This window comes from Tachyglossus aculeatus, chromosome 16 (genome assembly GCF_015852505.1).
Source record: "Tachyglossus aculeatus isolate mTacAcu1 chromosome 16, mTacAcu1.pri, whole genome shotgun sequence".
Classification (NCBI taxonomy): Eukaryota; Metazoa; Chordata; class Mammalia; order Monotremata; family Tachyglossidae; genus Tachyglossus; species Tachyglossus aculeatus.
The window spans coordinates 20,231,453-20,243,678 of NC_052081.1; the positions used below are offsets into that span (position 1 = coordinate 20,231,453).

Below are 12,226 nucleotides of genomic sequence, written 5' to 3' on the forward strand. Positions count from 1 at the left end.
GAAGATAACAATAATTGATAATAATACTAGTAATTGGGGCATCATCATCATCAACCTCAATGGTAGTTATTGCGTGCTTACTACATGCACACTGTACTATGTGGGAGAGTTCAATTCAGTGAAGTTGGTCGACTGGTTGCCGAATTGTACTTTCCAAGCACTTAGTACAGTGCTCCACACATACTAAGTGCTCAATAAATGCGGTTGATTGAATGAACACGTTCCCTGCCCACGATGAGCAACTTTTAAATGGTTACTCTGTGGGTCTGGGGTAGATACTGGATGAGCAGAATGGACACAGTTCCTGTCCCTCGTGGGGCTCCCCATCCAAGAGGGAGGGAGAACAGGTGTTTAACCCCCATTTTACAGATTAAAAAAACTGAAGGGCAGAGAATTTAAGTGACCTTTCTCAGGTCACAGAGAAGGCAAGTGGCGGAGCAGGGATTAGAACCCAGGTTTCCTGACTCTTGGGCCCTTGCTCTCTCCATTAGGAACCTCTGGTGTTCAGTCAGGCTTAAAAGTACGTGTGTGATTCTAGAATTGAATTGGCAAAGCTAGGATAAGAACCCAGGTCCTCTGACTCCCAAGCCCCTATTCTTACCAGTTAAGCACCAAATTCTATCTCTAGCCCAACCCACAGGGACATATTGGGGGATATTCCCATCTTTAATTTAAATTTAATTAAATAGTTTTGGGAGCGTTATTTAACTATGCCTTGGATTTTCCATGGGAAACTCAAGCCAAAACCAAGCAATAATAATAATAATAATGGTATGTGTTAAGCGCGTACTATGTGCCAAGTACTGTCAAAGCGCTGGAGTAGTTACAAGGTAATCAGGTTGACAGGTAATCAGGAAAAGAGGGGAGGAGACTTGGTAGAGAGGAGGAGGGAGCCCAACTCCCCAAATTTGCAAGTCTGCAAGCTCAGCCCAATGGCCCGGCATCCAGAGAATTCACTGGGCCTGCTGTAAGGTCCCCTCTCAGGGTCACACCTGGAGAGTTTCCAGTACTCTACCAGTTTCGACTAAGGGAGGGAGAATCAAGCAGAGGGCTACCCATTCCATTCCTAGCTTGGGCAGTGGCTAGCAAGTAGAAGGCGATCTGCTACAAGTCAAAACTCCCCTGGCTAGGCAGCAGAGACACGGGAGAGAGTCGAGGGAGGAGACTCAAGCCTACCGCGCAGAAGGAGGCAATGGTAAACCACTTCCATACTTTGACCAAGAAAACTCTATGGATACACTACCGGAACGATTGCAGATGGAGGTGGGGCAATCTGGGAGAGAGGTGTCCACGGCGTCACTATAGGTCGGAGATGACCTGACAACTTAAGACAGGACATGCTGTAAGGTACCGGCTGAACTTGCTTACGGGTGGCAAGTCTGACTAGAGAGCAGAAGGGTGATTTTGTGGGTCAGGCCAACACAGACAGGACTGTTGGATGATCAGGAACAGTATGTTGGAGAAGGGAACACAATTCCATGGGTATCTATGCTGAGTTTGCTAAGAATATCTGTTAATTCGACAAAATGTCCATGTAATTGGAAACTATTGTACTGAGAAGGATTCGGGTGGAAGACTGAGGATAAAGAAGACCTAATGAAATACTTTCATGTATTCAAACGGACTTTCTCCCTTTCACCTTTCAGATATTTGTCCTCTGCCTCTTACATAGCACTGGGCGGACTTTCACCATATGAGAAAGTGCTGACTATGGTAAGTTGATTGATTTAACTGGGCGTAAATCAGAATTTATGATGGAAGAGTTCAAAAACAAGTGGACAATAGACTCGTGATCCACAGGCCTAAATGAAGTGTCTCTTCATTTAGGGTTGCCCTTTCTTCATTAGAAAACTCAAGGAGATAATTTTGCAAAAAAAAAAATGCATGATTGTGGCGGTTCCACACTATCGTGAAACCACTTTAGGTAATTTGCTATAACTGTAGGCACGACAGGTCTCCTTCACTGGTCTGTGCATCCAGAAAGGAAGGAGGATAAAATATACCACCAACTGGATCAGTGTAGATAAAGCCAACAGTGATACTCAGTTGCAACCAAAACCACAAGAACACATGTGCCTCTGTCACTGCTTGCATTTGTTCTCAGAAAGTGAGTTAATCAATCAGTTGAGTATTTCATTGATGAGTTAGAAGCATATATTGTAGGAGACTAAAGAGGTAAATAATAGTGTGAAGATACACAGGTTACTCTTAACGGTAGAAATAAAACAACAAGGTTACCATCAGTACGATCGCACAAGGATATAATAATTCCAAGAAGCCACTGAGGAGTAAAAGTGAGTCACTGACTATTGCTGGCCAGGGTGGAGGTTGGGTGGGGTGTATTTAGGAAAGCTTTTGGTTGTGGATTAAAAAGAAGGGAGGAGACTTGATAGAGAGGAGGAGGGAGCTTGTCACAAGAGACAACATAAGAAGAGGTACAATGAAGGTCAGTCAATTAATCAGTGATATTTATTGAATGCTTACTGTGTGCTTCCAAATAGAAAATTCCAACTTCTCCAATTGTGACTAAATGAGATTTCTCCATCTGTTCTTTAAGTGTCCAACAGTATGCCATCGGCGTTTTCAGCGCAAGCAAATTGGACTCACCAATCGCTGGAACTTTTCAGAAATATTTCCTGGTGATCTGTTGGGACTTGCCCAGGACTACAAGTCAACACAAGTTTTCCTTAATGAGTCGCTAAAGAATATTCTGACAGGTAGAAAGAAGGATGAAACATATCTTCCTCAAATGACTCTTTACAACAAAACCAATGCTCATGCCCCAGTGCATGCCTCTTGACAGCGTACGTCTATCACTAGTTTGGGAAACTCAAATCCCACCGTGCCTATTGGTAGTCAGTCAAATAATTGCATGTACTGAGCCCATACTGTGTGCAGAGCACTGTACTAAGCCCTTGGGAGAGTACAGTATAACAGAGTTGGGAGACATGTTCAATTAATCGATCAATCAGTGGTATTTTTTGAGTGCTTACTTTGTACCAAGCACTAGAGTAGGAGCTTTGGAGAAAGCAGTATAATGGATGGTAAGCATGTTCCCTGCCCAACTTCACAGTCTGGTCAAAAATCTTTACTTGTTAGGCAAATAAAGATCTATATTGCCTTCCCACAATCCAGCATGGACGGCTGGTACCCCCCAGGGGATGTTGGTTCACCATTTGTCTGCTCTATGACCTTGGGTAAGTTACTTCACTTCTCTGTGCCTCAGTTACCTCATCTGTAAAATGAGGATTAAGACTGTGAGCCCCATGTGGGACAGGGACTGTGTCCAACCTGATTATCTTGCATCTGCCCCAGCACCTAGTAAAATGCTTGGCACGTAGTAAGAGCTTGACAAATACTTCTTCTTTTTTTTGGTTGGGACTAGACTGTGATGGGATGAGAATACATCATCAGGTGATTTGGGAATACTGGCCACTTCTTACTCCCACTTAGGTTGCCTGGATCTGTACTTTTCTGATACCACTGAATTGGCAGAAGTGTGGGAAGGCAGTGCTGGGGTGGGAAGCACCTAACATTTGTGTAACCCAATGGAAAGAGCACCAGCCTGAGAGTCAGAGGACCTGGATTCTGGCCCTGTCACTTGCCTGCTTTGTGACCTGAGAGAGGTCACTTAACTTCTCTGGGCCTGGGTTTCTTCATCTGTAAAATGGAGATTCATTTTATCATGTTATCCCTCTCACTTATCAATTAATGGTATTTACTGAGCACATACTATGTGCAGAGCACTATTCTAAGTATGTGGGAGAGTACAATACAACAGAATAGGCTGTGAGCCCCACATGGGACTCACTGTTACTGACAACAGGTTTCCAGAAAAGATTCAGATGCAGGTCAAAGCAAGATTTGAGTCCAACATCAATTGGGTCTACACTGGCCAAGCCCATTACAGAGGTCCTCGGGGTGAAGGTGACCCCCCTGTCAGATTCATTCATTCATTTGTATTTATTGAGTGCTTACTGTGTGTCAGATCTGAGACAAATACCCAGATTACATCTGAAAAGCTGTTTCTGCAAAGCAGCCTGGTTCAGAGAAACACCCCACCCCAACCTCTGCCGTTAAAATCAGGCTATGAAGCATTGGTACTAATCCTCTGGACAGTAAATTCATTGTGAGTAGGAGACATGTCTCCTAACTTAGAGTGTTTTATTGCACTCTCCCAAGCACTTAGTTCAGTGCTCTGCATGCTGTAAGCTCTCAATAAATACAATTGATTGATTGATTGGTGTTGCCTCATCTGGAGGGAACTCAGCATGGACACAGCTGGGACTTCTAGGCACTATCCAATCCTATTGGGATCAATCTTGTGGATCTCGGAGAGGTGTAGACATTTCCTCTCACCCTGGATGGGCAAGGGAAGAGCTGCTGTCTTGATCTCTCTGGTTCTGGGTTTCACTGGGCATCAATCAATCAATCAATCGTATTTATTGAGCGCTTACTATGTGCAGAGCACTGTACTAAGCGCTTGGGAAGTACAAATTGGCAACACATAGAGACAGTCCCTACCCAACAGTGGGCTCACAGTCTAGAAGCATCTCCAGTGTATATATGTATATATGTTTGTACATATTTATTACTCTATTTATTTATTTATTTATCTTACCTGTACATATCTATTCTATTTATTTTATTTTGTTAATATGTTTGGTTTTGTTCTCTGTCTCCCCCTTCTAGACTGTGAGCCCACTGTTGGGTAGGGACTGTCTCTATATGTTGCCAACTTGTACTTCCCAAGCGCTTAGTACAGTGCTCTGCACACAGTAAGTGCTCAATAAATACGATTGATGATGATGATCTCCAGATGTAGCAGGGCAGGTCAGTCTGAGAGTATCATTTTTGGGTTGATTCGGTATTCAGCCACATGAGAAGCAGTGTGGGCTAGTGGAAGGAGCAGGGCCTGGAAGTTGGAGGACCTGGGTTCTGTCCTGGCCTTTAACTTGCCTGCTGTGTGTGACCTTGGGCAGGTCATTTAACTTTTCTGTGCCTCTGCATCCTCATCCGTAAAATGGGGTTTAAGTGGTTGTTCTCCTTTCCAATTAGACTGTGATCCCCATATGATACAGGAAGAGTGTCCAGTGTCATTATCTTGGGAAGCAGCATGGCTCAGTGGAAAGAGCCCAGCCTTGGGAGTCAGAGCTCATGGGTTCTAATCCTGGCTCCACCACTTGTCAGCTGTGTGATTTTGGGCAAGTCACCTAACTTCTCTGTGCCTCAGTTACCTCATCTGGAAAATGGGGATTGAGACTGTGAGCCCCACCTGGGACAACCTGATCACCTTGTATCCTCCCCAGAGCTTAGAACAGTGTTTTGCACATAGTAAGTAATAATAATAATAATGGTATTTATTAAGCACTTACTATGTGCAGAGCACTGTTTTAAGTGCTTGGGAGTTTACAAGGTGATCGGGTTGTCCCATGTGGGGCTCACAGTCTTAATCCCCATTTTACAGATGAGGGAACTGAGGCACAAAGAAGTTAAGTGACCTGCCCAAAGTCACACAGCTAAGTGGCAGAGCCGGGATTTGAACCGATGACCTCTGACTCCAAAGCCCGTGCTCTTTCCACTAAACCACGCTGCTTCCCCAGTGCCATCATTATTATTATTATTATTATTATTATTATTATTATCTTGTGCCTACTCCAGCCCTTGGGACCTAGTTAATGTCATAACCTTTATAATAATAATAATTGTGGTATTTGTTAAGCATTGACTATGCGCCAGGCACTGTATTAAACTCTGGGGTGGCTACAGGCAAATAGAGTTGGACACAGTCCCTGCCCCACAAGGGGCTCACAGTCTCAATCCTCATTTTATAGATGAGATAACTGAGGCCAAGAGAATTATTGAGCGCTTACTGTGTGCAGAGCACTGTACTAAGTGCTTGGGAAGTACAGGTTGGCAGCATATAGAGACAGTCCCTACCCAACAGTGGGCTCACAGTCTAGAAGGGGGAGACAGAGAACAAAACCAAACATATTAACAAAATAAAATAAATAGAATAGATATGTACAAGTAAAATAAATAAATAGAGTAATAAATATGTACAAACATATATACAGGTGCTGTGGGGAAAGGAAGGAGGTAAGATGGGGGGATGGAGAGGGGGACGAGGGGGAGAGGAAGGAGGGGGCTCAGTCTGGGAAGGGCTCCTGGAGGAGGTGAGCTCTCAGCAGGGCCTTGAAGGGAGGAAGAGAGCTAGCTTGGCGGATGGGCAGAGGGAGGGCATTCCAGGCCCGGGGGATGACGTGGGTCTGGGGTCGATGGCGGGACAGGCGAGAGCGAGGTATGGTGAGGAGATCAGCGGTGGAGGAGCGGAGGGTGCGGACTGGGCTGTAGAAGGCGAGAAGAGGGGTGAGGTAGGAGGGGGCGAGGTGATGGAGAGCCTTGAAGCCCAGGGTGAGGAGTTTCTGCCTGATGCGCAGATTGATTGGTAGCCACTGGAGATTTTTGAGGAGGGGAGTAACATGCCCAGAGCGTTTCTGGACAAAGACAATCCGGGCAGCAGCATGAAGTATGGATTGAAGTGGGGAGAGACACGAGGATGGGAGATCAGAGAGAAGGCTGATGCAGTAGTCCAGACGGGATAGGATGAGAGCTTAAACAAGCAGGGTAACGGTTTGGATGGAAAGGAAAGGGCGGATCTTGGCAATGTTGTGGAGCTGAGACCGGCAGGTTTTGGTGACGGCTTAGATGTGAGGGTTGAATGAGAGAGCGGAGTCGAGGATGACAGCAAGGTTGCGGGCTTGTGAGACGGGAAGGATGGTAGTGCCATCAACAGTGATGGGAAAGTCAGGGAGAGGGCAGGGTTTGGGAGGGAAGACAAGGAGTTCAGTCTTGGACATGTTGAGTTTTAGGTGGCGGGCAGACATCCAGATGGAGATGTCCTGAAGGCAGGAGATGCGAGCCTGGAGGGAGGGGGAGAGAGCAGGGGCAGAGATATAGATCTGGGTGTCATCAGCGTAGAGATGATAGTTGAAGCCGTGGGAGCGAATGAGGTCACCAAGGGAGAGAGTGTAGATCGAGAAGAGAAGAGAAGTGAAATGACTTCCCCTAAGTCACAAAGCAGGCAAATGGCAGAGCTGGGATTAGAACCCATGACCTCCTGACTCCAGGCCCATGCTCCATCCACTATGCTATGCTGCTTCCTTTGCATTCAAAGAAAACCTGGCAGAAAGAGCATGGGATTGGGAATCAAGAGATCTAGGTTGGAAATTACACCTCGCCACTGTCCTCTCTATGCTCCAGTTTTGTGAGCTGAACAGTGGGGATAACATCCCTTTGCCATCTCCCACTGGGAGTTCTGAGTGGAATGGGACTGTTTGATCAGTTGTTCATCTTCTACCAACCCCAGGATTTAGCATTGTGCTGAGCATGCATTAAGGGCTTATTGAATACCATGATATGTAAACATGAGTCACTAAATGAAGGAAACCACCCTGTAGCAGGATTCTTGGGCCCACCCTCTCCCCAGTACCGTGATAAAAGCTCCATTCCTTCCTTCCAGATGAAACGCCGATGCCCCTCAGTGAGGACCTGGAGTCTCAGGAACTAAGCCCTGAAGCCCCATTACCAAGCACCTCCCTGCCACCCCTGCCAGAGATGAAGACCAGCAAAGAACTCGCCACTGAGCCCAAGTAACGAAAACTTCAGCTTTGTCAGGGACCCTGAACAGAACATCCTCCCAGTAGCAACAGCACTAGCTCCTTGGAGCTGAAAAACCCTTGCAACAAACAGGAAATTAGCACCCAGCATCTGATGCTTGCTGCACAGCAGAAGAGCAAATAAGCCACTGAATTAATATGTATGGGGCAAGCCCACCGGCACTCCCAAGATTCCTGACGTTAGTCTGCAAGGGCTAGTAGGTCTCAGTGCTGGGGCTCATCAATGTTCAGTCAGCCAGCGGGACTCTAAAGTATTAGTGTGACTGCTGCTGATGAAAGTCTGTCTTCCTGGCTGGAAGGGCAACCTGCTGCTTCAGGCCTCACTGCTCCCTGCAGGGTTCTGCCTGCTGGCATTTGGGATCTGCCCCGGATCCCCAGGAGGGTAGGAGTTGACAGGGCTTGGGATTTGTAGGAGAGAGAGGCTTCCTTCTGTTTCTTATCCTGACCACTCCGATTTGGGTCAGGCTCTTACGTGCCAATTTTTCATTTGAGGCCGGGGGTGGGCCAGGGTCAGGACAGTGAGGAGGGCATAGGTTAGAAAGGAACAAAGTCCCCTGGGAGAGGATGTCCTAGTTTTCCTTGAGGACCTCTGCTGAGCTCCAGATCTAGCCCTGGGGCAGAGGAGTCAGGGGAACAGGCCTGCTCTGGTAACTCACCTTCCCCAAAAAGCTGCCAGGGGAGAGACCATTGGCTTTGCTCCTCAGCCTAAAGTCCTGGAGAAGAAGGCCCCTTCCCATCATTATCCTTCAAAGGGAGTCCTGTGTCAGGGTATGTCCTTGCTGGCTACACTGCTCCAAGACCCCCTCAAATCACCCCTCTGGGTATGCTCCCATGAGACAAGTCCAATTCCCCAAGAAGGGCCTTCTCTCAGCTAGCCAGTGAGCCCAGTCAGTGCTTTATCTTGGGAGATGAAGAAACTGAGGCACAGAGAAATTAAATGACTTGCCTAAAGTTCCACAGCAGGCAAGTGACAGAGCCAGAATTAGAACCCAACTCCTCTTATTCCCAAGCCAGTGGCAGCGTGGCTCAGTGGAAAAAGCACGGGCTTTGGAGTCAGAGGTCATGGGTTCAAATCCCAGTTCCACCAACTGTCAGCTGTATGACTTTGGGCAAGTCACTTAACTTCTCTGTGCCTCAGTTACCTCATCTGTAAAATAGGGATGAAAACTGTGAGTCCCCCATGGGACAACCTGATCACCTTGTAACCTCCCCAGTGCTTAGAACAGTGCTTTGCCATTAGAAAGCACTTAACAAATACCATTATTATTATTATTATTATTATTATTATTATTATTATTATTATTATTAACTGCTAGTACTTGTTGCTTCCCAGGAGAAGAGCTAGATCCTCCCAACAATGAGTTTGCACACGGGGCAAGAATAGTAAGCATGAATGAACACACAACTATGAATAAACAGGTGAAAGGAGATAGAGATGGCAGAAATTCAGAGGAAAGGTTTGAAGCGATACTCACAAGATGGTTGGAAATATATCCAGGCCTGTTCAGTTCCATTACGGTCTGATAGAACCATGAACAGAGTGTGTGTTTAGTAAAGTTGGAGGCTACAATAGTGGTGGCCTCAGGGTGAGTTGTTTTGGTTCCTACAGAACTGGGATCTCTGGTGCTTTTTGAGTTTGCGTTTTTCTGGCATTTTCTCTCCCCAGAAAGGTGATAATGATGAAATGAATAACGCTCTCTGGGTATAGTAACAGAGTTTTGGGAGCAAGTATATGCTATCTCTTAGAATGAGATGTAGACTGTGGATGGAACACAGACTTCACAATTAACCTTCAGAAATGACTGCAGTCAGAAAGCAAGAATAAAGATTTTCCATCCTTTTCTCCTAAACATTTCTAGATCAAACTTCATTTGTTACCACTGAATTTCTAAGATTAATACATATTGTTCCTTATGGGACTATATAATTAAACACCAAACAGATCTTACAGAAAGCATGTCTTGAAAGGAAGTGCATTTGTTTTTTGGACTCATGAGCTTATATTAACTTCCACCTTTCTGGTGCCTGTCTGTGTTGAAGGTCACCCTGTCAGCACTTAACTGTCGCCCTAAATGATTTTCTGGGCTCTTACATCCAGAAGGCCACACAAGGAAGGGAGCCAGGTGAGTCCATTTTTTCTCCTCCCCATTGGGCCGGAAGAGGAGGGATCCCCAAGACAAGGCAAAAGTGCTGCTTTCCTGGAAGATAGGTTTGAACCCTCACCTTTAAAAGCCTCACAAAATTTCCATCTCGTCCAAGAGGCCTTCCCCATCTAAGCCCCCATCTCCCCCACTCCCTCTCTCTTGTGCATTGTCTATACACCATCAATCATATTTATTGAGCACATACTATATGCAGAGCATTGTACTGTAGTAGAGTAGTATTTAGCAGAATAGCAGAGGCACTGTAGCAGAGCTCCTGTAAGCATTTGACAGTCATTCCTCCTTCAGCCCCACATCACTTATGCACATATCCATAATTTATTTTCATTCAATCGTATTTATTGAGTGCTTACTGTATACAGGGCACTGTTCTAAGCACTTAAGCGCTGGGGTAGATACAAGGTAATCAGGTTGTCCCAAGCCTGTGCTCTTTCCAGTAAGCCACACTGAAATTTTAAGGTGTAGCTTCCCTTTGGGACTGCAAGCTCCGTGAGAGGAAGGAACGTGTCTAGCAACTCAGTTTCTTTTTTTCTTTCATGGTATTTGTTAAGCTCTTACTATGTGCCAGGCACTAGACTAAACTCTGGGATAAATACAAGCTAATCAGGTAGGACACAGTCCATGTCCCACATGAGGCTCACAGTCTTTATCCCCACTTTACCAATGAGGTAACTGAAGCACAGAGAAGTTAAGTGATTTTCCCAGAGTCACACAGAAGACAAGTGATGGAGCCAGGATTGGAACTCAGGTCCTTCTGACTCTATCCACTAGGCCATGCTGCTTCCCTAGTACTCTTCCAAGTGCTTAATACAGTACTCTGAGCCCAGTAAGCACTCAGTAAGTACTACTGACTGATGGAAGACTGTCCCCATGCTCCCCCTCTCCACTTCACTGTGGTGATGCCCGCTAAGGGTCTCACCTCCCAGGTTTACTGCCCAAGAGCTCAAAGCCTGGTCTGAACTATCCATATTCCTTTTGACCTTGCTGATGACAAGCCAGACCCATCCCCTCTACTCTGGCCCTTATCGAAGGTCAGACTCACTGATTTGTAGAATATTGTACCAGATCTACGATTTCAACCTGAAGCTGATTGGTAGATTTGAGCAATGCAGTGCATCATTTGCAGTGGAGAGAGTTTTAAGGAAAAAGAATGATACTGAGCTGTGGTGCTTATTGGTAAATCTTGATGTTATCTTGGACTCTTCTCTCTCATTCAACCCACATAGTCAATCTAGGACTAACTAAATCCTGTCAGTCCCACCTTCACAACATCACTGGAATCCATCCTTTCCTCCCTATCCAAACTCCTATCAGGTTAATGCAATCACTCATCCTATCCTGCCTGGATTACTGCATCAGCCTCCTTGCTGACCTCCCAGCTTTCTGTCTCTCCCCACTTCATACTTCAAACTGCTTCCCAGATCAATTTTCTACAAAATCACTCAGGACATGTTTCCCCACTCCTCAAGAAACTCCAGTGGTTGCCCATCCACTTCCAAATCAAACAAAAACTCCACACCATTGGCTTCAGAGCACTCAATCACCTTGCCCCCTTGTTGTATTTTACTCTCCCAAGTGCTTAGTACATGCTCTGTGCACACAGTAAGTGCTCAATAAATACAATTGAATGAATGAATGAGACATGGAACCTCAGTTCCATAACCACAAAACTCTCAGATTCCCCTTTCTTCCAGTGATGACTGTGGAGGCAGAAGGTATTAGGGATGCCAGTCTTGAGAATAATTATCGGCAATCCCAAGCAATAAGTAATCTAGGTGGCATGAATTATATACAGAGAGTCTCTGCCCAACCTCTCTACTGCAGCCCAGTCCACTCTTCCTCCTTCCAGTCCCCCCATCCTGTGCCTCAGAAAACATGGCACCTCCAGCAGCCTAGGCACTCGGGGTCCTGCAGTACTAGCAATTCTTGATGAAGGTGGAACTAAGGGACTAGAAATAGTGGGAAAAATATTTCCAATTTACAAGAGACCCTGCTGCCTGAGTATTTTTAGGAAGGGGGCAGGAGGTGGCTGAAAGATACTGAATTTGGGAACGTGATCAGGTGTGGCTGTCCATCCCCGATTTGCTCCTCATCTCCCTGGGGCTCCTGGGAAATGGAGCTGAGGCTGAGGAAGCCTTACTGCTTCCCCTGGGTTTGGAAGCCACTCATCAGCCAGTGTTATCATTGGTAATCTAGTTCACCATTAAGCACTGACTCCGGAGGAGAAAGCAAGTGTTAACGTCCATCATCATCAGCTGTAGTTAGGTATGAGGGTAATTGCAGGACAATATGGAACAGATGATTTTTTACGGGGCTTCTGGTTGGTCTTTTTCCTTTTGAAACAGTGGGTGTAGGCATGAGGGGAAGGACAAGTGTTTCCTTACC

At 45.9% G+C, this 12,226-nt stretch overlaps 1 protein-coding gene and 1 non-coding gene across 2 annotated transcripts in view; both read left to right on the forward strand.

Moving 5' to 3' along the window:
* The first annotated feature begins 974 nt into the window (after positions 1–974).
* LOC119938824 lies at positions 975–1,112 on the forward strand. Its single transcript, XR_005454525.1, has one exon. It is a non-coding gene; the product is annotated as a small nucleolar RNA SNORA7 (small nucleolar RNA).
* A 537-nt stretch (positions 1,113–1,649) lies between these two features.
* Positions 1,650–12,226, forward strand: part of BTBD16 (BTB domain containing 16) — a 75,972-nt gene continuing 65,395 nt past the window's right edge. Inside the window, exons 1-4 of the mRNA XM_038758313.1 lie at positions 1,650–1,713; positions 2,558–2,717; positions 7,523–7,652; positions 9,720–9,802. Coding sequence (XP_038614241.1) covers positions 1,711–1,713; positions 2,558–2,717; positions 7,523–7,652; positions 9,720–9,802 — 376 coding nt within the window. The 5' untranslated portion in view covers positions 1,650–1,710. The remainder of the gene's footprint in view (positions 1,714–2,557; positions 2,718–7,522; positions 7,653–9,719; positions 9,803–12,226) is intronic.